This window comes from Pollachius pollachius, assembly GCF_949987615.1.
Source record: "Pollachius pollachius genome assembly, chromosome: 4".
In the NCBI taxonomy this organism is placed as follows: Eukaryota; Metazoa; Chordata; class Actinopteri; order Gadiformes; family Gadidae; genus Pollachius; species Pollachius pollachius.
The window spans coordinates 30631982-30658927 of record NC_136937.1 but is presented as its reverse complement, the minus strand read 5'-3'; the positions used below and the strand labels follow the sequence as shown (position 1 = coordinate 30658927).

At 46.1% G+C, this 26946-nt stretch overlaps 2 protein-coding genes across 2 annotated transcripts in view; one reads left to right on the top strand and one right to left on the bottom strand.

Moving 5' to 3' along the window:
- The window catches only part of LOC307074691 (muscleblind-like protein 2a), a gene marked incomplete at its 5' end in the record, with an annotated part of 239675 nt that overhangs the window by 6178 nt on the left and 206551 nt on the right, over window positions 1-26946 (bottom strand).
- Window positions 25568-26946, top strand: part of LOC307075302 (E3 ubiquitin-protein ligase TRIM39-like) — a 2363-nt gene continuing 984 nt past the window's right edge. The window contains exons 1-2 of the mRNA XM_079735852.1: window positions 25568-25813; window positions 25922-26946. The exon at window positions 25922-26946 is cut by the window's right edge and continues 984 nt beyond it. Coding sequence (XP_079591978.1) covers window positions 25924-26946 — 1023 coding nt within the window. The 5' untranslated portion in view covers window positions 25568-25813; window positions 25922-25923. The remainder of the gene's footprint in view (window positions 25814-25921) is intronic.

Below are 26946 nucleotides of genomic sequence, written 5' to 3'. Positions count from 1 at the left end.
AGAGTGGGAGAGAGAGCTTGAGGGAGTCCGTGCAAGGGAGAGAGGGAGAGAGAGAGACAGAGAGGGAGACAAGAGAGGAAGAGAGAGAGCGGCAGCAGAACCAGCGAGACGGAAGCGATAGCCTAAACAATCTCGCCCAGCATAGGACGAACAAACCCGCCCCTCCCTCGGCCATGTGGGACCAGCCGAGACGCTCCGGCCCGCCACAACACCACCGCAGACAGAGACGGCTCTCAGGCCTCGGCTCGGTACATCCAGAGACCCGTCTGTGTGAACCACATTCGGCACGGACCGACGGCGACCAGAGGCAGGGCTTCACGTGGATTCAGGCCCAGGAAGGAGCTCCGATCCTGGGCCGCTCCGCTGCAGCTTCCTAGGCTGTTTGGTGACCTCGATGCACGTTGGATGGGAAAATGTCATTTGTTTTTTCCGTGTTTTTTTGTTGTTGATTATTCATGATTTCTGGGATGATAAGTGTACTTGAAAAATAAATCTTTGTTTTGAGTGGTCACTATTTTTGTCTGATTGTGGTTAGTTTTACCATTACATTGTTATTCATTGTTTTACAGTCCATTCCTTTGAAACTGATCCCAAGGTTTCACGATTCTGTAGTCGTCGAAGCGCTTTTTATTGCGGCTTTACTTTTTACTTTTTAGTAAGAATCCGGACCAAGCATCTACACAATAAAGTTATAACATCTGTTAATAGATTGCCTTGTTTTGGGGGGGCGATGGCATTTTTGAATAGGTGTCTCACTGCGCCGTGGACAGCTTCACTCCATCACACTGATTAGAACATGGCAGTACACCGCCAGAGTGTCACCTTGCCCCGACGACTGCACCCAGCCAATGCGGCGGAGGCGGGGGCTTTTACTTTGAAAACCCACCATCTGCTACCCACTAGATCCAGGGACTAAAAAAGCAACAACATTGTTTTCCAGTGGTGTATAGCAATTAAGTCTGGCACCAGCCTTAAAGGAGTTATTAGAATGGTACAGAAAATAATGGGAGAACAAAGAACTAGCGACCAAGCCAAGGTTAATCAACTTACACGGATAACCCATTTCTGCTTATTGGATTGATGCGTGCTTATTGGATTGGACTATTTCAATCATAAATAATCTCCTGCTTGCGGTTTGGAGAGTAAAGGTTCTTATTATCGTTTTCCGCTGTGCCTGCTACTAGTCATGCCTCCGGATGTCTGCCACGCCTTAGACACGCAGAGACGCCCCTCGGACCCCCGCCTCCACCACCCTCAACCCCCATGCCTCCGCCCTCACCCCCACCCCCCATCCACATCGGACCCGAGAACGCAGACAGCGATCCACGCATTTGTTGCACGCCCCGTTGTCCGGCGAATCACACCGTCCCGATTGAATGCTGACGGGGTGAAATTAGATGAGGGGTCTTCGGACTCGGCCCCAGTAGTGGTGGTGTTGGTGGGGGTGGGGGGTGGACGCGGCACCTCAGACGCCCAGGCTCCGTTCTCCGAGGCTGGGCTTGAGTTTTGCCCCTACCTTCCTCTTCCCTGGGGGGGGGGGGGAACTCTGCCGCGCAGGTGAGGAAACAGTGTCAGCCCATGACCTTTGTTTTTATCGTTTTTTTCACACGGCTAATCCCTTCTTATTTCAGCTAGCCCACTTCGGTTGAACGATTTGACTAAACGAACGAACAAGGTCAACGGCGTGTCAAGCTGTCAAAGGTTTACACGCGGCTACCACGACTGCAGGTTCACAGCCCCCCGACCCATACGGCGGGTTTTGATTGGGATAAAAAAAAAAAGGGTGGTCGGTGGTCCAGCTTCTGGGGAAGGGTTCATGTTCCAGACTCCATCGCCAGAGGTATATGGCATGCGGCTGGGGTTTGGAACACACCAAACCGACATCCTGTTGGTTTGGAGGCCCCACTAAGGCGTAACGCAACGTCTCCGCAGACCTTGGCCTCCTCTACACCTCGTCCTCGCCCAGCGAGACAATGCCACTACTGGGACGGGAGGGGGGGGGCAAGGAGAAAGGGAAGGGAAAGATGGAAGGGGGGAGGAAAGAGGAGGTCAAAGACGGGACAGATGATTGGTAGGTGAGATATGGGGGCTGCACATCCCAACACCTTCCTAACAACACCCTCCACCTCCACCTCGTGGAGTTCTGACCCGTAGAGATTAGCTCCTCTGTGAGCCCCCATGTGAGTGTGAACAGCTCGGGGGGATCCACGCTCTCTGAGATTTATGGAATACAAACCCCATCACACGTCGACAACACCCTGAGACCCACACCCCGAATCAGAGGTCTCACAAAGGTGGTTGAGCCATTGCCTGAAATTATTCCTTTTTATATAAAAAACGACAGATGCAGTACAGGTTGGCCCTTTGGACGATTATACCAGCTGATGTATCACGGAGAAGTATGTTGTCAAGATCCATTAACTAAATACGGGATAGTTAAAATGTGTTAATTGGAAGTAATTGCTTCCGATCACAATACGGGCTCATTAGCGTAATAGTTCATTGCAGCGTTACTAAGATAAACCAGATTTACTGTCCATCCCGACATGCGGACGGTTGGGAATTGTGAAAAAGAACTACCTCCCAAAGGTAGTCCTAGACGGGATTGGGAGCCTCTTCCAGTCCCCCTTCCAGGACAACACGCAGGCAGGTCATGATAGGATGTATGGATGGATACATAAGCACAAGGTGCGATGGCGCTGGTACTTTATGGATTACCCTGGGTTAGCCCCGAGGCCAGCTGGCTGAGGCATTACCTCCGGCAGGTCGGCCTAATTGAATGGGAGACAGCAGGGCTGCAGTGGAAGTCATTGGCCTGACCTCTGGATACAACACATGGAAGCCATTACCGCTGGCATCTCCTTTGCACCTACAGCGAGCCACCAAGGCGCGCCGAAGCTAGACCGGCTTGCGCTTGCTGTGGTTCGACGAAGAGATTCTTCTTTTGGCCAAGCTTTAAAAACCGGACTGTATTTATGTTCACTTTTATTCAAAGCACTTTGCAATATTGCCTGACGTTCACCCCTTCATGCACCCATTCACACACCGACAGCGGAGTCAACCATGCAGGTTGACAGCCGGCTCGTCAGGAGCAGTCAGGGTGAGGTGCCTTGCTCAGGGACACCTCGACACTCGGACGCTAGGAGGAGCCGGGGATCAAACTAGCGACCTTGCGGTTACCAGCCAACCCCCCGCTCTTCCTCCTGAGCCACATGCCCCCCTGGGTTGTGTTCACAAGCGAAGCCGAAAGACGAGGCGTAAACACGAAATAAATTGTTCGGCAAAATTGGTCTTTTGCTGAACTATCGCCTGCAAAAAGACACGACATGAAAGACGAACAAGAGCCATGCAAATGGTGATGGGCCTATTTGAAGGCATGAAAATGTATTTTGTGACGACAAGTCGCCGTTCTAGTTTCTACGTTCTATATTTGCATGGCAAATAATGGAACAAGTCTTTGGGGAAGTAGGAAACATCTCAATGTGTTCCACTCGTCATGGAAAGGGCTCGGACCTTCAACAGTAACGGCTTTATCAGCAACCTTGCCGTCATTGAGATGGACAACCCTAGCCTCTTTTTCCATGTGGCTGCCCTCGCTCGCTCGCCCACTTTCCAAACGTTGCCCTCTCTCCTTTCCTTGGGAAGGTTTACTGCAGGGGAGGGTGGTGGTGGTGGTGGGCGGGGGGGGGGGGGGGGGGGGGGTCCATTCCCTGGGGCGCAGTACGGTATTCAACACACGGACATTGTGATGCTTGTAAAGAAAATTGTCTTTGGTTTGGCATAAGCTGCGGCAGCCCTCAGGTCCAATGGCACCGGGGATAAAAACGGGGGGAGGGGGGTAGCGGGGAGAGACATAAGCAGGGGCTACGCTGAGGCTAAGCTACTGCAACGTAGCACCGCCACGAGCCGCGTTTCACACAGTCAGCAGATAGAGGTTCCCCATATCATAATAGCCTTAGCTAAACCCCAGTGACCCGCGCGGCCTAGCGTGTTGTGCTGGAACCAGGCGTTTCTCATTAGCGCCGCGAGCTAACTTAATACGTGGTATCAGGGGTCTGCGTTACAAGGGGGATTGTTTGGTGGTAATAGTGGTAGACTTTGTTGGTTGATTAAGGGCAATAGTGTGTGTGTGTGTGTGTGTGTGTGTGTGTGTGTGCGTCTGTGTGTGTGTGTGGTAGAATTATTGGGCTATGCAAATGTTTTTTAATGGATTCTTGTTTTTCAAAGTATACTACTTTACAAGAGTCCCACTTGGCTTTGCCTCTGCGCGTTATGCAATAAAAACTAATTCAGGACTTGAGCATCACAACGTCATCTTGCACTGATCGCCTCCATCTTGGAAGCATAGCGTTAGATCTTAGTTATTACGTTGGTAGTAATGTTTTTCGGTGCTTTCATAGTAATTCATTGTGAAAAGACTTTCCCTTACAGGGAGACGTTATGTTAAATCGACCACAGCTTTGGCAAAAGCAACGTGGCAAATGCATAATTTTCATTAGCCTAATCAACGGTATATTTACGTTGATTAAGGATTTTTACACCGCTAAATCCCTCTTCACTCCTTCCCATATGGCAAAGTGCATACTCCCATGATGCTTTTTGCCGTACAAGCCCTGTCGTGTGAATTGCCGGTGATTATCTGGTTAAAAAATCGTCCATCAGTGGTTCTGAATATGTCTGGCTCCGGCGTTTAATGTTTATGGAGTCATTCCCCTCATCTTCATTACCCGCTGGCCAATCTGTTTGGATGGCTATATTATGCTTCCTCTCTGACTCATTGACAGCCCGTCATGCAATGGCTCCCCGGCAGCCGAAGGGTCCTGTGCACTTCATTCATTTTTACGATCATCGTTACCACAGTGACACGGAAATCGCCCGGGTATTGAGTGATAATAAGACGCACTGCACAAAAAAAAAGCGAAGAACAATATGCTAATTTGCTTTTAACAGGGGAAAAAAGAGTAAGTTCAGATTGGGTTAATCTGTAAATGTGTTGTTAATCGGATACTTTAAGCGCTTAAGTGTGTGTGTCCCAGACACCCAGGCCGGGACCTTGCCTGTATCGAGTCAATGGGCCACTTCCTTCGGGTGAGCGCATGTGTTCTCTCCATGCCTAGGCGTAAAGTCAACCTAGTGATCATCTAATTATAGCCAGCAGCCAGAGCCAGTCATAAACATAATAATCAACAGGACATTAAGGCCCTTAATGTAAAAGTTTAGCGTGATAATTGCAGAGATTAGGATAGCTCTTCGGTTTCGTAAGTGTTATCCGAGTTCACTGGCGTAAGCTCCTTTCAGCTCTGTATGGGATACTGATATGATGTTAAAACAGCCTTCAAAAAGCCAATTCACATGCAGTTGATTCAACCTTTATTTGATCCATGAGCGACATATTTAGAGGGCAACTGGAGGGCAAATTGCTTATTATTCTAAGTATTGCTATTTATTTAGGCATAACTGTTAACAGTTATAATATCGTAAAATACCATAAAGTTACGGTGACACAAATGCTTACAGGTCAACCACTCTGAACATACCACACATAATCGATATCATCATTATTGTTATTGTGGGTAGGCCAGTTAGTGAGAGTAATAGCCACGGAACAACAGAAACACATAAAAAACGTTGAGGTTTGAAATGGATATGCATTAACAACACACCAATGACTTGTGCGTTGACTTCACTGCACGTCGCAGAAAGAACAAAAACTGAAAGGAAAACTGAGAGAAAACAGATGAGCAATCCAAACATCAATTATGGAGCATAGGTTAAAATCCCCCCTCAAAACCCCTTAAGCACCATGAATCACGTTAATTTCATGTTAAGCAGGGTGTCTGCTGAGAGACACACATGTCATCAGCCTTCCTGTCCTCACTGAAAACATGGGAGAGATTTCCCCACTTGGACAGGAAGTTATCCCGATAGCCTTCCGACCTTTATCCTTAAAGCGGGAAGGTCGAGCTTGCCTGTTTCGTGATAAAACAAGGTAATGCCTCATATGCCTGCTGTGGAAAATCACGTTCTGCAACATTAACTCCCTGTCTGGGAAGGATCCCGGAAAAGTTGTCAAGCTCATCGCTCTGATTTGGAGAACTCAAATCCTGGACCACTGGCGCTAGTAATGCTCAAACTTTTCCAGGATTTCCCTCAAACGACCAGAAGCTTGGTCAGCCATACTGCACCAAGCGGAGCTCAGTCGACAACGGCCAACCCCAGACGGAGGAGAGCACATCAAACAATCCCAGGGACGGGAAGTGAGAAAGTTTTACTATAGCATGGTATTTTTTTTTTTAAAAACGAAAATAAAAACAGACAAAAGCCCCTGCAAAGCCCCCCATCGCTGAACACAGCCCTGTGCACGTGTTCCGTATCAAACCCTGCGATCTTTGTGAAAGACGTTGCGATGTGGCCTTGTCTTTTCAGCCGAAGACAAACGCAGAGAGCAATCGACTTTGTGACTATGGGGAAAAACACGGAACCGAACTGAGGGTCACCTACACCCCGGTGAAATATATGAAGCCCATGTGAAGCCGTAGGGGTTATGGGGTTCAGGGTGGGGGGGCTTGGATGACTGCTGTGATAAAACCTCTGCTTCCACAGAAGGAAAAAGAAAGTCCATTCCAGCACTAGGCTGGGGGGGGGGGGGGGGGGGGGGGGACTGCAGCGAGAGTAGTTAAACACTGCGTGGCTGCTGGGAGCTCCAAGAGCTCTCGATGCACTCTCCCTCTACCTCCCTCTCTCTCTCTCTCTCTCTCATGCACACATTCCTCCCCTCTCTCGCTATAGCCATCGCACTCTCTCCCTCGCTTGATGTAGATGTACCGTTCTCCTCCGCTCTCTCTCTCTCTCTCTCTCCCTCCCTCTCCCACTCCCACTCTCTCTCTCTCTCTCTCTCTCTCTCTCCCTCTCTCTCTCTCTCTCTGTCAGTCTCCATGTATCTCCTCTCCCTCCCCAACTCAAGGTTGGTATGCAGCACACTGCAGCAAACCTCAAAGAAAAAAGTCTAAAAGAGAAAGCAAAGCAAAGGGAAAAAAAATGCAAGAAGAAAATAAGCCAAACCCAGGGAATGCTTTTTTGCCCACCTCGTGTTATGGAGTCTGGCGTGGGTCTCTCTCTCTCCCTCTCTCTCTGCCTCGCTGCTGCTGCTGCGTGCGTTCTCTCCTCCTACGGTCCGGGCACCGCGCACATGGAAGCCCCTGTTCTTCTGCGGAGCGTGCCGCTATCCAGCTTCTCTCTCTCTCTCTCTCTCTCTCTTTCTCTCTCTCTCTCTCTGTCTGGCTGCGTCTCTCTCGCTCGCTCTCTCTGCTCAGCCTCAGCGACTGGAGTTAATGACCATGTGAACTGTTGTCATTCCACTGGAGCTGTCGAGTTGTGCAGCCACAGGCCCATGCCAGGGATCCTCTCTCTCTCTCTCTCTCTCTCTCTCTCTCTCTCTCTCTCTGTGACGCTCTCTCTCTCTCTCTGAGCAGCGGAGGGAGCGAGGCAGGCAGGCGGGCAGGCAGCAGAAGAGTGTCTACTTTAACTTTCTGCCTCACACACAGCCCAGCCATCCAGCCCCTAAAGCCGGCCCCCTTTCCTGCCCACCGGAGCTCTGGCAAGGGTAGGCCCCGCCCACTTTCCCCTCCCCCCAGCCAATGGCGGGACGCCCCTGTCGGAAGCACGGCGCGCTATTGGCTGGAGTGACAGGACGGGTGCTGCTGCACCCGCTCCGCTGACAGCCTCTGAATGTTGATTTCCATTTACTTTTTTTTTTTCCCCTTCCTCCTTCCCCTTTGCTTCTTTTTTTTTTTTTTTATGGGGGTATTTCCCCAATTTCATGCCCGGTGCTCAAGCAGCGATCACGTTACGGACCGCGAACGCTGTCCTCTGACACGGGGCTAATCTGCCATTCGAGACAGCCCCACATGAAAGAGTCGGAAGCCTAATTGCCGGCGTGATGACGGATAGATTGTGAACGAACAAGAGACACGTGGGCTGGGGCGGGGACGGGCCGGCGTGCATTAAATAATGATATTCATCACAGTATGTATGTAATCAGGTCGGGGAAATTAGCAGTATGTCCCCGGTGTGAGGGGCGGGCTTAATGGAGAACACGGTGGCGTGTCCGGGTATACATGCAGAGATTACTATGAGCATCACGCCTTCTCCTCCTCCTCCTCCTCCTCCTCCTCTTTACACCACACCACTGGCCCTCCCAGATCTCCTCCTCCACCTCCCACCTGTCCACCTTTTACTCCTCCATTCCCCCCAGTCCTCCTCTACGTCGTCCGTCTCCTCATCAATAGCCTCTCCTCGACCCCTCCTGTGTCAGCTTCCTCCCAACTGTCATGTCTCTCCCTCTCTCCCTCCCCCCCTCTCTCTCTCTCCCTCTCTCTCTCCCTCCCTCTCCCTCTCTCCCCCTCTCCCTCTCTCTCCCTCTCCCTCTCCCTCTCCCCCTCTCTCTCCCCCTCTCTTTCTCTCCCCCTCGCTCTCTCCCTCTCTCTCTCAGTATATTTCTTTGAAGGCTTGCTTAACATGCAGTTGATGATCGTCTGTACATAAACACGGCGCGAAAAGCAACGCAGCCTGACTAATAACTGATTCTCTCTCTCTCTCTCACTCTCCCCTCTCTCTCTCCATCTCTCTCCCCTCTCTCTCTCCCTCCCCTCTTTCCTCACTCTCTCTCTCTCCCTCTCTCTCTCTCTCTTTCCCCCTCCCCATTGATGACATAGCCGTCTGAGTGCCAGTGCCCGCGCAGAACTGATGAGTCAGAGCTCCGCGAATTTTCGATCGCCATTCAATAGAACAGCTGTACACTGTACACAGCTGCCTCTCTCCCTCCATCCCTCTCCCTCTCTCTCCATCCCTCCCTCTCCCTCTATCCCTCCCTCTCCCTCTCTCTCCATCCCTCCCTCCCTCCCCTTCATTCTGTCCGTTCTGCTCGCTTGCGGCCCATCTCTCCAAGCGGACGTGGCAGCAGCCCCCGCCTAGAGCAGCACTGAGTGGTACCAGACGCACGCTTTCACCGAGCGTCCGCTGTTACCGACAGATCTGTTAGCTCGGCTATCGTACGTCGATGATAGCATAATGTAATCGGGTGTCGCGGATAAGGGACGGCTAGTGGCACTGAGGGAGGAACAGGGGGGTGGGTGGATGGCTTGTGTTTCTAGAAACAGCGGGGGGGGGTTGGGGGGGGGGGGGGGGGTGACGCGAATGCAAATGACCGAGTAATGTCGTTGCTTAACAATGTTATCACGTAGGCTCTGGTAAGGCAGCCTACAGGTACGGGGGGCAGGCCAGCGCTGGCTGTTATCTCTGTCGGATGCTAACGAGGGTCACCTGCCACCTGCCCCCCAGTGTGTTTTGGCTAGGCGCTGTGTGCACAGATGCAAGTGATAACAAAATGGCCAGTATTCAAATGAGCAAACAGCCAACTCCTGGACCGGGTGTGACTCACAGTGGGTTGTGTCAGGAGATGTATGGATGGATACATCTCTCCACACAACACATTAGTTGTATCTTAAAATGGAAAAAACAATATAAAGATATATAAAAAAATATATATGAATACATATATTTATATTAAAATAAATAAAATCATTAGGTAACATTAACCAAAACAATAAATGTATTTGTTGGATGGTGTAGTCTCAAAGTCTGCCCTATCACTGTCACACGCATCTGACACGCACACACACACAATGTCACACACACACACATAGACAATGTCACACACACACACACACACACAATGTCACACACACACACACACACACAAACACACACGCACAGAGCCATAGATTTCTCAACGATCTGGTAACTGAATCTCCTGTCAATAAGGGTACAGCAGGCCCCCCCCTGCCCGCTTGCCGGTGGCTAATTTCCACCGGTACAGCGCAGTTAGCCTGCCTCCTAAATAGATTTATCCCCACAGGATAACAAACAAGGCGGGCCGTTTCCTTCCCAAGCAGTGTCCCCCGCCTCCCCTGCTCATTATTACCCCCCCCCCCCCCATCCACCCTCAAACCCCAGGGTTGGCCCGTTTCAATGGCGGCTTCGCTCTCTCAAACACCAACCACCCCCACAGGTTATTACGTACAGCCGCACAGCACACTGCGCAACAACTGCCCAGAGCTTCTCCGCTCCTCAAACACAGGTCACCGGAAACACAGAGGGCTGTTCTGCAGAACACCCGTTTGATATTGTGTGTGTTGATAACAGGTTTCACACTGTGCCCCGTTTGACAACCATGGCCCAAAAGAAAGACAAGAAAGTATTGGGAAATATCAAAGGTGTCTTGTACTCGGACCATAAATATCTTGTTTTTGACTATTAAAGAAGCAAAATAATCGTGAGCAATACAACAGGAGCTTAGTTGTTGCGTTTCTACAACACGGAGGAGCAGAGGTTAATTATGACTTGAGACAGCTGAGCTACAGCTGTGAAATCCCTTCAAACCACTGGCGAAGGAAGGGATTAGGAATTCCCATACCATGACTCAATTGCTGGGTCTCTCTCTCCATACTGCACGAGTGCAAACGAAGTAAACCATCCTTCTCTGGCTAGTGGTTATTGCCATGTTATTGTAGCTCCTTTTTTTAGGTCTATTTTATCGAGATCAGTCCTGGGGTTTGTCAACACTGCCATTGAATACGTGATGTATCCAGGAAATCTAAATTAAGTTATCCGACTCCTAACAATGCTTTTTATAAACCATTGTCGTGACTTCTTTCGTTGTCAAATGTTATAACGGCATAGTAGACCACCTCAGGTTACCTCACGAGAAGTGCAAGTAAAACAACATAATGATTTGAAACATGATGCACACACGCGCGCGCGCACACGCGCACACGCACACACACGCACACACACTTCCAGTCCAGAAGGCACGTGCCAAAATAACACTGCACTACACACATCTGGGTAAGATTTCCCTTTAGCATTCTTCATAACATGACATCTAGTAAAACGCTATGAGCGCTAGCAATGCAACCCCCCAACAACAACAACAACTGCCTCATGTTTATATTCTGAAGTATGCGGGTACTGGGCGGCGGGGGATGACACAAGATGCACGGATTCCCCCTCTCAACAACACCCTCTAAATCCCAGCACCAGACCCCTGGCAACGTTGACGTGAGGCGGTGCCAAAGAGGATGGGTGAGTCGTGAGTGTAGCCGCTGGGCTAGCTAGGCTAACTACCTGGTCGTACCTGATGACGGACCTGTCGCGTGCAGCGGCAGGGACGGCGGCGGCGGCGGCGGCGGCGGGAAGCGACGGCGCAGCGGCAATCTGCAGGAGGGGTCGGAGGGGCGGCGGAGACGCGGCAGCGGTGGACGCGGTTCTTCAGCACGGTCTGTCCTGTCCTATTTGGTCCGACACAGACTTTCTGTCATGGTTGTGAAGTGTGTTTGAGCGGAAGGCAAAAAAAAGTGTTGGGGATGACTGTCTACGTTACACGCTAGCTCGCTAACTACTTTTAAGGCTAGGTTAGGAAGCAACAAGCTATTTTGACAGTTTGGGCCGTTGGTAGGGGCGGTTTGATAGGGGGAATCCCCTGTGAGGTAAACGATAATAACTCGGTTATTATAATTATATTACAATCTAATGCACTGCTCATGACATATTAGCGCTGTCTTAAATCTATATTCAAAAATATATTCGGATTTCCAACTCATTGTCGTTCAGGCGAGCTATAAAACCGACGAGGTCTCATCTACGAGTGAAATGGTACGGTCCATGGAGGGCAAAGGGGGCCGCTGGTTACCTAGGAAACCACAGCGGATCTACCTACAGCCGGGGTTGATGTGGCGTCTGATTTATAAACACAGTATCGAGCATAATAGCCGTTCAACAAAGAAAGTCTGATTCGAAACTGTGGTGCAATAAAATAAGTATTATTATATTATTATGTGTATTATTATTATTATGTTATTGCTGTTATTACAGTGGAGAGTGTGCTTTTTTCAGCAGTTCTCCTGCACTGACACACACTAGGTTCATTGTATATAATTGCAGATCTCATGTATTCTATTCATTTGGATTTAATCTTGTATATTTTGCTGTTTGTATTGAATAGGAATCAGGCCTATAGTCTAATGCAACAAGACAACTGCTGAATATAATACAGAAAAATACTCATTTATGTTTAGAATCAACGGAATACAGAACTGTGCAGTCTTGCCCACTTCAAAGCTAATATTATAAGCTTAACAGTAGAAAAAGGTTATTAAATAACCTGTTTCTACTCTTATGATTACTAAATAGTACATTTACATTTAGGGAATTCAGCAAACGCTTTTATCCAAAGCGACTTACAAAGAGTGCATTTATCAAAGGAGAGGGAGCCTACAATATAATATCAATAAAAAACAGAACAGTATTACGCCAGGCTTCGCATCATGTTGTTTTGAAACAATTTAAGCGCATACATTTCCGTAGTACGGGACGAAAAGTGTCATCAGCGTGGGGGCTTCATTAGCCCACAACCTGCATGTCACCAACATTCATGGGGGGTTGAACAATGTTGTGGGGGCAGGTACACAGGAGTGTTTCACTGTCGAAATACAACATGCTAGGGGGCATTTACCGTGTGGGAGAAATCGCCTTGATCTGCGATGTTTTAAACCTCTTGATCTGAGCATATGTATTGTGCTTTATTTCACGCTCTGTATTGTAGATGTTATAGGTTATGTTATGTTTCTATGCGTTAGGTGAAACAGAGTTGAGATGAAGTTCATATGGCCATATGAAAAGAAATGTATAGGCTATGTTTGGCTATAAAAAGGCAATTTGGCATTATGTCAATGTAGAATGGGGAAGGTAATATCATGCAATTAATTCTATTTGAAGAGCCACGCTTAGGCCCATGCTGTTTGAGCCGTGTAGTCATGACGATGGCTGCTCAGCATAGCTGGACCTTTAATTGTTTTGCAAATACTGACAACAACAATCCTCAACATATAGATTCAAAACCACTTTCAAAGGCGTTTGGGTTAGTGCACGTATACAGTGATCACAGTTCGTCTCCGGGGACGTGTTTGACCTCCCATAAATCTATATTCGCTCGTAAAATAAATGGAACTCGTGAAACAAACGTGTTTGTTTCACGAGTTCTGATCAATTGTACAAACATCGTCTCACAGCTGACCCACCGCAACGAAACAAGAGAGTTGTCATTCTTTGATTATTTCTTTATTCAGTGCATCGGCACGATGTTTCGCCTGCTAATTAGCAGATAGCGCGTGCTACGAAGCAGCAGCAGGGCTGAGTGTGAAAAAGCGATATTTCTTTCAGACAATAGTGATTATGAAAAACTGCTCACACAGGTCAAGTGCATCCCCAAAGGGTTAGCATATTGATCTCCGTGCAAGCGGAGGCGTCGGTTAAAAAAAACAAAAAACGCTGCCGCCGGCATAGCCTCTCAGTCCCCCAACGCCCACGCGCTCTCAAATTAACACTCACAGATGGACATCGGGTTTGGCTAACGCACACATAGCACAACTCTCTCTCTCATCATGCATCATGTGTGTGTGCACACACGCGGATGAAACTTTCAAACAAGCACACATGGACGTACACCCACGCACGTACGAATGGGAAACATGGATGTGTGCAGAGTGATGTACATGCAGTGTTGGAGAGAGAGACATCCATGTTTGATTCGGAAACGTCCGAACATATAGAAATAGAAACGCACCAAAACCTTAAAAAAAACAAACAGATGTATTTGACTGACATTATGGCAAAATGAGGCAAGCAGTGTCTGATGCAGAGATAGGCTGAGCTGGGTTGGGGGGGGGTCAGGCCCTTGCGCGAGTGTACCATTGAAGCATCGGTAGCCACACAGTAGTCACACTCTCGCACACTTTAGACCTTGCATGAATGGGTGCTCATGCTGTGGTACCACACACACGCACACACACACACACACACACACACAGGTGTAACAACATACATACAGCTATATGTACATGCACATACATACAGATGTACATGCACACACACACAAATAAACACACGAAAACACACACACACACACAGGTATACAGATGTACATAGATACGGTGCAGTACTAGGCTTCACATCGTGGGGCGGGGGCGGTATTGATTTTGGGAGGCGGTCGCCGCCCACTACAAAATGCCGTACCTGATTATGAACGCTTTTAACCTAAACGCTTAACGCATCACTGGGTTAATGGTTAGCGCTGGCGGCTTACACTGTCCTCACTCCTGGGTACACACGTTTTTCCTCGGGATTGTTTGTGTGTGTGTGTGTGTGTGTGTGTGTGTGTGTGTGTGTGTGTAATTTGATTAATTGTAGAGAGATTACCTAGGTTGTTTTTTTCCCCCCATGATTTCCCCATCGATGATTAAATCAGAATCACTGAATCAGAAAGCCATGAAGTGGTGATGAATTTGGGGATGGGTTCGCTTGCCCTGCTTCTCTCTCTCTCCCTCTCTCACTAGCCCTCCCTCTTGCCCTCCCTCTCTCTCTCTCTCTCTTCCTCTCTCTTGCCCTCCCTCCCTCTCTCCCCCTCTCCCTCTCTCTCTCTCCCTCTCTCTCTCTCTCCAGCCCTTTCTCTGCTTGTTATTGTCTGTTCTAGCTTTCCTATTCTACATGGTGAAATGAGTCTCGCAAATCCAATGAAAGTAGACCTTGCTGTTACATCACCTCACGGTGTTGCCTCAGCACACAGGAGTAAACGCAGAGGGAAAAGAGTGACAGACAGAGGCCTTCTTTTTTTAATGTATGGACAAAATGTACAATTTATGTTTGTTTCACCCGCAAATCTGTAATATGAAAAAGAAATGTGTTATTTTATCTATCTATGCAGGCCCATTTGATGTATATATTTTATTTTTTATCGTTTTTTTGGTTAATGAAGTTAGCCAGTTTCACTACCTGATTCCACCCTAGTTGAGGCTTGGGTTTTTTAAGTGATGGATGGTGACCCACACAGTGGTAAATCAAATAATAACCGGTGGCCTTTATGGTAGAAGAGGAAATGGTAGTAATTGCGAGATATTCTCGGAAATGCCAGTCGAAATGGCATATTACCATGACAACAAAACAATTATCTATGCTTGAGTTTTCTTTCTATGTAGTTTCTCCTGTACATGAGATGTAGGCCTGTTCTGAAGCACTGATGAATAAATCATCAAGGGCAGAAAAATAACTGTCTGTCAATAATGCACTATAGTGATACCGATAATTAGCGTTTTAATTCGAATTGACGTGGACTGAAACCTCTCTGCTTCGCCATTGACTGGCCTCGTCCTGACTGGCCAAAGTGCAGCCAAACATGTTGGAGGCTGGTGCATTATTCATAAGCTCTAAGTCCGCGCAAGGCCAATAAAACGTCTTAATATTTGACGAGTCCGGATCGACGGAGAGCTGTTGATTCGTCGATGCCTGGCAGTCGCTCATCATCGGGGCCCGATGGATTTAGAAACTCCTTCTGGTAAAATAACAAACAACGCATTATGGATCCGCGTTATGGATGGCTAATTATATGCACTCCCAACGGACTGACGTCATGCCAAAGTCACCCACGCACACACACACACACACACACACACAGTGAGGACAAAATAGAAAAACACTAAAACAAACACAGTGTAGTTGTAGAAACAGATTTGCCAACTCTGAGATGCATTGTCTGTTTTGATAGACTCACTAAACACCAAATATCAATAAAGAAAGTAGGGGACATGAAATGTGAGTTAGTGAGCCTACAGGTCAAAGAGCACCCCCCCCCCCCCCCCATAAGGTGCTCTCTAATGGGCAGGCCGTCTGGAGACGCACACCACAAGGCTAATGGTTACAAGGTTACAGGTTACAAGGATAACAGCGGTGAATCGCGAGAGCGTTACCTCAAAGGGTGCCATTAGCACTGAGACACCAATACACCAGACTGTGTGAAGAAGAACAACAAGAAGAAGGGGGGGGGGGGGTATCTACGCATTCCAGATCGGCCTTGTGTCAGTCAGTCTGTGTTCCCGTCTGCCTCAGCGTTCTGTAGCTACTCTCCTTCCACCGTTGTTTATGCATGCCGTTATCACCATCGTACCGTTTGACGGCACGGCGATAACGAGGAGATGGATTCTGCCCTCATCACGAGGGACGGCGTGTCAACATGGGTAATATCAAAGCACGGCGCGCACATACCCTGAGACGGCTCGGCCTTGTAATGGAGAGAGCATTCACACGAGACTCAACATGGACAACCGTGTTGGTTGAATCTACACACGGCCGAGAACCTTAACCTCAATAGTAATTGAGGGAGGTGCAAAAACGGTCAATTTCCAACAATAGAACTCTGTGCTGCTGCATAACCTGTTGCATTACACTTCATTCAGAGGATGTGGCCCCACTCACTCAGATTCATTCATTGTATTGTTTGTAGTGGCCTCAGATCACTGACATCTTTGTAAGTGTGCTGCAATAGTTGTATTGTCACCCTATAGTCGGGAGGTTGAGTGTGTGTGTGTGTGTGTGTGTGTGTGTGTGTGGGGGGGGGGGGGGGGTGAATGAAAACGAGGGTGTATTGTCTTTAGTGTTGTTGGTTTTGTCGAGGTGACTGATGTGTTTTAGGAATTACCACGGGTAAATACTAGTAGCACTACTGAGATTTAAAGCCAACACATAAACATACACGCACGCACACACACACACGCACACACACACACACACACGCACACACACACACACACACACAAACATTTAAGGCATAACCTCTCTCTGTTTAATGAGAACAGATTTTTGGAGCAGTGGAAAGTATCATAACAAAAATATGACCCAGATATTATATAGAGTTTATAATTAAAAGATTACGACATACATTTGTCTAAACTATATTTTACACTATAGAGTACACTTAATGTACCAGAAGCTGTTCATGGCTCTTTTCAAAACAAACCCATAACAAACTATATATTGGAAATCCACATTTGAATGATACTCTCATTCAAATTCTCTCATTCATTGCCAGTATAGTTGACAGGCAAACGTTCGTGTCAAAGCATGGCTTTACGGTTCTCTATCAAATAAGTTAAGGTAGCGTTGTAGGATAACAGGTATTTTATTTTATTAAACGTATAAACATAAAGTACTGCTGCTTTAAGATGTCTTTTTAGATCATAGAAGATTCTTTTTGAATACAGTTGGAGATGATGCAAGACATTGATACAAAACTGACAACAATTAAAACAATCTCGCCACATAATTTGATAATTATTATTATTTATTTATTTTACAACGGTCAGACCTGGATAACGGAGGTGAACTGCGGAGAGCGAGGTGACGTAGATCAACACTGCCACCTAATGGCAGTTAGGTGGCAGTGTTGACCTACGTCACCTCGCCAACACAGATAGAGGGTCGGGGATGTCAGGGACGGTTAGGACGCTTCAATCATGTACAACCAGGGGCGTAGGAATGAGTTTAACATTGGGGGGGGACACATATCGGAAACCTGACAGATCCGTTATTGGTTTGAACAGAAATATGTCATAAATTAACTACACTGAAAAAATTCACAAATATATTTTATTCTACTAAAAAGATACATTTGTAAATGTAAAGGAAAACACATTTTGAATGGCAGTAATGAACTGATAAATATCAAATCAATTCTTTAATTGCTCAATCATCCAGTTTTTTAGAATAAGAAGCGGTGACAAGACGCTGTGTTGCTCTTTCAAAATAAAATAAAATATTTTTCTCTCCCCGGTATAATTTTTAGGTAGGACAAATGCGCCTGTCTCCAATATTGGAGGGGACACGTCCCCTCCGTCCCCCCCGGTTCCTACGCCCTTGTGTACAACTATCTATTTTGATTGGTTTGCTGTTGCTATTGTTGACTTTGGACACTCAAGCAACTCGTCCAAGAAGGATAGCCTACAGTCCTATCCAACTTGGACTAACCGTGTACCTATTCCACTGCTTACGTATCATAGTGAGAAAGTACCTTATTATGCTAAATACATATTATACTGACAATTTAACAAGTCCACTGAGGATTCGTTTTTTTGCAGTTTATTATTTAATCAGAAAAAATATACAAACATTTCATGAGAGCATAAACTAATGTTTAAAAAGCCAGATTATACAATTATGCAAATTTTTCCTCCGAACATATTCACATAACTGAATCTGTTTACAATTTTAGAGCATTCAACTTAAAACAAACATTCAGGAGAAAACAGACATTGCACATAGTGTAATCTGATAATTTATAACGGATTACGCTTCATATAACTAAGGTTTAATTAACAGCAGTACGATCATGTCTTTCAGATCTCACATAGAAGAGATCTCCTTCAAGAAACAACATTAGTCATGCTGTTTTTCTTCATCTTATTATAAAAAAAGGACCTGTCGGTTTGATTGACAGGTGAGATGATCATGGTGGCAGAGTCTCCAGATAAAACTGGACCGAGCAATGGACAGAGAGGCTGAGCAAAGACGAAGCCAATAGCAGAGCAGACATGAACCCTGGTTTCCACATCATAGAAGGAGACCAGACCCTCATCATAATCAACAAACACCCCCGCCTTCTTGGGCTCAGCACTCAGAGTGCCATCGACATCATCATCATTTAATACCAGCTCATCCCCGAGTCAAGATACCCATCTCAGGGGTCGATGTGATTGCATCTTTGCTGTCGATGGACTCACTGGCCACTCCTAAACGCCATCCTGTCCTATCTTTAACCTGGACCTCAAAGTAAAATCTCCCTGAGGAGAAGCTCTGCCTCTAGAGAACGTGCGGATAATATTGAAAATTCGGAAAGTTATCTATGTAGTTCTCACATACATCTCCATTATGTAGTTGTTTCCCATCCGCAGACAGGATGAGAGCGGGATAAGCTGTATCCGGATCTAGAGTCACATCTCCTTCATTCTGCTGGACCCTCTTCAGTTCAGCAGCCTCACAGAGCTGCTTTGTCTCCATGATCAGTGTCTCCTTCAGCTGATCCAGGGATCTCCTGAAGGTCCCTACGTATGACGGAGGACGGACCTCCACCGTCGTCCAGTCCCTGGTGGATGGAGGATCCTTCAGGGGTCTGAAGGCCTAGAGGAAGTAGAGGTGGTCTTTAGTGTGTGAGAGAAGCTTCACCTCTGAGCTTCTATTGGTCAGATCTTCTATTTCCAGCTCCAGCTCTTTGATGAGGTCTTCAAATCGTTTCTCTGTGGTTTTCAGTTTCTCTTGAACCGTTTGGTTGAAATCATCCTGCCACTTTACAATGCAGCGCATCAGAGCTGTGAAGACCTGAATACCATTGGCTATCTCTATGTCTGCCCTTTTTTGACCCAATTTGACTGCGTGTTTGATCTCCTTAATCCTTTGTTTTCTCTCCTGGATCATCTGCAGAACTTCAGCCTCTATCTTTCCCAGCTGGCCTGTCTTCACTTTATATTCCTCCCCTAGAGGTACAACAGGATGGGACCTGTGGTCAACCTCAGTGCAGAACTGACACAAACACACACCTGTTCAGTCTGGCAGAAGAGCTCCAGAAGTCGGTCGTGTTTCATACACATCCTACATTCATTTTTTGTAATACCATAACGGGAAGAGATGTTTTAACTTCAGGCAAAGTTTTGCTGTTTTACTCACCTTGTTGTGGTTTCTGTCCGTCCAACAATTTGTTCCAAAATTCGTTTTATTTATCTTTTAAACAAGAGAGCTTCCACGTCGGTCTCTTTTCTTCACCATGAACCTTAAGTTTTGTTTTCTGATCCTGACGTCCTCGCCTCTCCTCTACTGACACCTTGCTCCTCCCCTAACTCCTGGCCCCGCCCCCACGGTCATACTGTTCACTGAAGCGTCAACTTAAACACCCTGACTTTGGGGTGCATTTGTAACCAATGTCTTTCTGCGTTGTGTCTTGTATCTTTGATGAGTGAGGCACACACACAGGAGTCGAGTAATGGAGGTTCATTCTTTCAAAAGGAGACAAAACAACACAGGCGTCACACACAATCCGGGATATCTCTCTCCACTCAGCTCCGTGCATCAGCGCTCACTCACGTTTAACGCTTAATATATCCTGTGACTTTCAATGAATACATGTAGGGGATAAATTATAAAAATGTAAACAAAGCATAAAATGATCTCAAATAAATTAAATAAAAAGACAGTATATAAAATATATACACTAATAAAGGAAATAAAATATAAAGAATTGTCATTTTCCTCTCACACTCATTTTACATATCGTCACCCTCTTAAAAGTAATGGCCTAAGTCACCTTTTTGCCAAAATGATTTTCTTGCCTAAATCAGCTCTTTGTGATGCTAGCCACCTCTGGTAAAATCCCCAACATCCTCAGTTGAACAGATCATGTGATCCTACCCGTTTAGTGTAATGGCCTGTGTCAAGAGTGTGAATTAGGCCAATTTATTTTGCCTAAGTCACTAGACAAGAGTGACTTAGGCAATTTTATGAGCGTTTCAAGATGGCGGCCACTTCCAAAAAAAAGAAAGTCTACCAAGCTAGTGAAGTTATTGCCATGATGCAGGACTCGTTCCATACTGGTAAGTGATAAGGTTTACTATAATAAAGGCTAGGCTATGAATGTTGCATGGTTATTAAGTCTTTTTAGTTAGCATTTGAGTAAACAGTAGGCCTAAGTTTAAAAAAAAACAAAAAAAAACGAGTTTACTTTAATGCTAAGTTGATGCTTATAAAGCATTAATTAAACATTGATTAATGCTTATTAAGAATTAAATAACCATTAATTAATGCACCCTTATTGTAAAGTGTTACCTAAAATATAATACAAAACCACACACCATCTCCTCTTTGGTAGGAGATGAACTTGATTCTTCTGACACTGATCAGGCCCCATCCAATGAATATGAAAATGAGACCGTCGTTGAGATGGAGGAAAATGCACCAGGCCAAGACTCCTTTTCAGACTCCTTTTCCCTTTTCACTCCCATTGATGATGCTGACGATGTCGAGCAGACACGTCCACATCTTGAAGAAGACTCATCTGCTGATGATGATATTGGCGATCAAGACTATAAAGCATCCTGTAATGAGTCCTCTGCCCCTGAAAATGAAAACAGCCTAAACAATACTGTCCAAAGGAAACGAAATAAACGCCTCAGTCCAGGAACATGGAAGCAAAATGAATCCAAGGAGAAACGTCTCAAAGGAATGCCATACAACCTCAAAGGTGGCAAAGAACGAAGTGCAAAGGCTATGGGTCCTCCCTGTAACTCGAAGTTCTGTCAAAAAATCCCAACTCGAGGCTGCCAATCCATTACAGAAGAGCAGCGGCAGCGGATATTTCAGAAAGTTTGGTCAATGAACATCTGGAAAGAACGTCAGTTATACATCACTGCTTTGGTCACAAAGGTTGACATAAAGCAAAGGAAAGTTGCTGAGGGATCCCGACGCAGTATATCATTTTCCTACCAACTGAAACTTCAGGATGGAAGCAGTTGTAAGGTGTGCAAGTCACTCTTTTGCTCTACAATTGGTGTCCCTGAAAGAACCATTACACACTGGCTGAACGAAGACACCATCGACCACGACGATCAAGCAGCAGCCCCGCCATCTAAATACGGACCTAAGAGTGGTAAGCATGCAAAGCTGGAAACTTGTGTCACAGATTTCCTTAAGGACTGGTTGAAGGACCTGCCCACTGTTGATTCACACTACTGCAGAAGCACAGCAACCTACAAAAACAAGAGGTTACTTCACCCAGGCACAACCATCTCCCAACTACATAGGGAATATGAACAGGCGGCTGCAACTGTTGAAGTGAGGGCAGTTGGGATACGACATTTCACAGATGTGTTCCATGAAGAAAACTATTCCGTATTCATCCCGCGAAAAGATCAGTGTGATGTTTGTGTTTCATTCAAGCATGGGAATATCAGTAAGGTTGAGTATGATGCACATGTTGCCAAGAAAGATGAGGCGAGGCAAGAGAAATCCCGCGACAAGGATTCTGCAAACAATGACAAGTCTGTTTGGACAATGGACTTGCAAGCCGTGCTGCTGTCTCCAAGAACCCAAGCCAGCAGCATGTATTACAAAACGAAACTGCAGATCCATAACTTTACCCTCTTCAACTTGGAATCAAAGGAAGGCTACTGCTATACTTGGGACGAATCAGAGGGTGGCCTGAAAAGCGAGGTTTTCGCACATCTACAATATCGCCATTTTGAAGGTGTGATCAAAGACCATCCAGAAATCAAGGAGATAATAGTGTGGAGTGATGGCTGTGGTTATCAGAACAGAAATGCAACTGTGGCAAATGCATACTCTGAGCTTGCCAGGAAACATGGGGTACTAATAACACAGAAGTACCTTGTTGCAGGGCACACACAAATGGAGTGTGACAGCATGCATAGTACCATTGAACGCAAAATGGTTGTGGATATCTTCACCCACAGAGAGTATGTAATCATACTCCAGACTGCAAGAATCAGACCATCACCCTACCATGTGAAGGTGCTCAAGCATGATGAATTCCTGAGTATGAATGATTCTTACTTCTTGAGCATCAGACCAGGCAAGAAAGCTGGAGATCCGACTGTGCATGATTTGCGGGCTCTTCAGTTTAGCAGCGATGGCAAGGTCCATTTCAAGCTATCCTTTTCAGAGAACACTGCATGGGAAGCACTGCCACAGAGGATACAGGTGCCAAAAGAGCCGATGGCATGGATAAGAGTATTTCCATGTGCTCTGCCAATCAAGGAGAGAAAATTCCAGGACCTTCAGTCAATGAAACATGTCATGCCGATCGAGTGTCATCCCTTCTTCGACAACTTGCCTCATCAATAGGCATCAGTCAAAATAAGTGAGAATAACCCAGCTCAGATAAGCTGGAGGGAGAAGTGAGGAGATGCACATGCCTCCTCAGCGTTTTGTTAAGTTATTAACGTTAAGTTATATTATTATTATATTATTATATTATTATATTTAGTTGTTAAGTTGTGCTTTATTGTGCACAGAGTTGAAAAATCATTTGATATTATCACAGAGGAAAGTTTTCCTGCCATTTGTTTGGTTTAGCTAAGAGTTATTACAGTTGTGACGTTTGAGTTTGCTTTACTGAATTAAAGTGTCATTCACAGCCAAACTTCCCTCTGTCTCCTCTGAGTCTATGTGTGCTCCACAAGCATATTCAAATGTTTGTGGCATAGGCCTACCCTTCCTCATGGTCTGTTACAGTAGTGGGAAAAAAAAGAAATGCACTGTTTTGCCTCACTTATTCCAGAATTAATTCGGCCCAAGTGAGGTTCAAAATTTAGTAAATCACAAAGGCATGTTCATAAATTGGCCTAAGTCATCTTATCCTCTTATGTTACACAATTGACTGACATCATTATTTGTATATCAATAGTAATAGTAATTGTCATAACCTTTGTGTTTGAAATGATTCATAAATATCATATACTCTATATATGGTTCAGTTTTTTCTGTTTTCTGAACAACTTGAAAATATGACTTAGGCCATTACTTTAAGAGGGTGACGATATTATACCATAAACAAAACACATAACAGGCATACCTTTCAAAAGGAGACAAAACAACACAGGCGTCACACACAATCCGGGATATCTCTCTCCACTCTACAAAACAAAGGAAGCAAACAATTGACCACACATACCGGATCACACAACTGCATTTGTAATATCAACGCGGGAAATACAGCGATCTTCCTCCCATGCCGAATCTCACGCGGCCGGGAAACCCCGTAGTAAGCTAACACCAGCTCAAGCTAGTTCACGAGTTAAAAAGTTAAAAAGTCCACCCTTCCAACAATTCAATGACTAAAAAATTGTCTACGCACCAGGGAGTTTCTCCCGCGTGCCTAAAAGCATGTCGCAAAGCAGTGTGAACCACCACAACCGTTCAAGGGCAACCAACAAGGGGTTAACATAAAAATCTAACGGAGAGAGACACAAACGCAACTCACCAGCTCCGTGCATCAGCGCTCACTGACGCTAGACACACAGGTGCAACGCCAAACCACTCCCCAGGGAAACAAAAGGCATGCCATAGGAAACAACGAAACCAACTTACTTAGGAACCAATATTTGGTGGAGTTCACAATAAAAAAAAAAAGGTATGAACAATGATAAAAAAATAAAACAAAATCAAATTAAATTTAGCTCGGCTACACATTCATGCACTGTTTTGTGTAAATGTAGGGATCCGAAGGTCTGGAGGAAGTGGAGGTGGTCTTTAGTGTCTGAGAGCTGCTTCACCTACTGATGTTCTATTGGTCGGATCTTCTATGTCCTGTTCCAGCTCTTTGATGAGGTCTTCAGCTCGTTTCTCTGATTGCTGCTCGTGTGTGCAATCGGGGTGACTTCCTACAGCGGGGTAGCGCATATCAACTCTTCTTTCTTATCTTTTTTTGTTGAAAATCGGATCAGAATGGATAATTAGTATTCGAGGTATCCCGGGTCCATCAACGCCGATGAATGCAATTTACCGTCGCAATTCACCACTAAATCAATACAATTCCTCTCGTTTTGCTCCTGCTCTCTTTGAACTTCACGGAGATAAAGTGAAAGACATCAACGAATTTGAAGTGGCTTAACACAGTGCATGAATGCAACCCAAAGTCAGGGTGTAAAAGTTTAAAGTTGAAATTGTGTGGCGGTGGAGGTGGGGCCAGGAGTTAGGGGAGGGGCCAGGGGCCTCTACGAAGTCTCTATTTTGCATAGGAAATTTCCTTTCCTATGGCGATGGCCCGGAAGTGCTCGGATGAAAGGTGGTTCGAATTCTAAAAATGCTTAGGAAAGGAGCCTCGATCCTTCCTTTAACCCTCCTTTAGCATAGGTTACTCCTGAGCAACCCTTGCGAAAGGAAAGGAGATAGTGGTATCCCATAATCCTTTACGGTGGCAATATTTAAAGCAACATGCCACCTACGAAGTTTACCGACTCTACGCGAAAACGCATGAGAGACGCGGTAAAGCAGTAGAAGAGAAGAAAATACAATTAATAATAATGGATACCAATTCCAGAGACATTATTTGTATCGAAATGAAATAATTTATTGTTGGTTATTAAGCACACAATATACACCGTAAGAAAATAAAATGCAGACTTCACATTTAAGAAAGACTACTGGGCAGGGGTGTAGGAATGAGTTTAACATTGGGGGGGACACATATCGGAAACCTGACAGATCCGGTATAATTTTTAGGTGGTACAAATGTGCCTGTCTCCGATATTGGAGGGGACACGTCCCCTCCGTCCCCCCCGGTTCCTACGCCCTTGCTACTGGGGATAGTTAATTTCAACATCATCATAAGTTGAGCCTCTTTATTTTCCACATGTGAATTGGCCTAAAATGTTTTCGTTGGCCAAGTCCGACCTCAGTGATTCTCACTGTTGGCGACAACCTGATTGAAATCAATACGACAAGAACGCATGGATCAAGAGAGCGCTGGTTGTAGACCAACTTCTGAAAAGTGTAGTTCCACCGTAGAGACGCTAGAGGTCAGCAATACTCCCCGTCGCGCAATGACGTCGGTTAGGAAAAGTGGTTTCGAATTCATTTTAAACAGCGCTGTCTTTTCCTATGTTCGAAAGGAAGCATCTTTTCATCTCTCCTTGACCCGATGACATTTTCCACAAAGGTTAAGGAAAGGAGGCATAGAGGTTAGGAGATTGGACTATTCGTAGAGGCCTCAGGTGTCAGGGGAGGAGAGAGAGACGTCATTATTAGAAAACGAAACCTAAGGTTCTTGAGAAGAAAAGCAGAACGACGTGGAAACAATTCTCTCGATATAGATAAAACTAAAAGGAATTTTGGAACAAATACTCGGACAGACAGAAACCACAACAAGGTGAGTAAAACAGCACCACCTTGAGAGAAGTTAAAATCTCTCTTCTCGTTATGGAATAAGGAAATAAATTGAGTTGCTCAACACATAAACCTTTTACTCTGTGTCTAGGAATGGCTGCTGCTAACACTTGCTGGTCTGGAGAGAACTTTTCATGTTCCATCTGTCTAGATGAGTTCAGAAGCCCAGTTTCCACACCATGTGGACACAACTTCTGCAGAACCTGTATTACAAAGTTCTGGGATGAGCAAGTCCAGTACAAATGTCCTTTATGCAACGAGCTTTTCCACACTAGACCTGGTTTACGGGTCAATACCCTCTTATCAGAGATGGCAGCTCAGATTAAAACGTCTGTTCGAGTAAAGGAGCAGCCTTTTGTGGATTCAGCAGAAGTTCCCTGTGACGTCTGTACTGGGACCCAGCTGAAGGCCGTGAAGTCCTGCCTAATGTGTTTAATCTCTTACTGCCAAACCCACCTTGAGCCACATCAGAGAGTCGCAGGCCTGAAGAAACACGTACTGGTCGAGCCTATGGACCGTCTGGAAGACCGAATGTGTCGGAAACACGACCGACTTCTGGAGCTCTTCTGCCAGACCGAACAGGTGTTTGTGTGTCAGTTCTGCACAGAGGCTGACCACAGGTCCCATCGTGTTGTACCTCTGAGGGAAGAATATGAAGTGAAGATGGCCCAGCTGGGGAAGATAGAGGCTGAAATTCCGCAGATGATCCAGGAGAGAAAACAAAGGATTAAAGAGATCAAAGACGCAGTAGAGTTGGGTAAAAAGGACGCAGACAGAGAGATAGCCGATGGTATTCAGGTCTTCACAGCTCTGATGCGCTGCATTGTAAAGTGGCAGGATGATTTCAACCAAACGGTTCAAGAGAAACTGAAAATCACCGAGAAACGATTTGAAGACCTCATCAAAGAGCTGGAGCAGGAAATAGAAGATCTGACCAATAGAAGCTCAGAGGTGAAGCTTCTCTCACACACTAAAGACCACCTCTACTTCCTCCAGGCCTTCAGACCCCTGAAGAATCCTCCACCCACCAGGGACTGGACGACGGTGGAGGTCCGTCCTCCGTCATATGTAGGGACCTTGAGGAGATCCCTGGATCAGCTGGGGGAGGCACTGAAC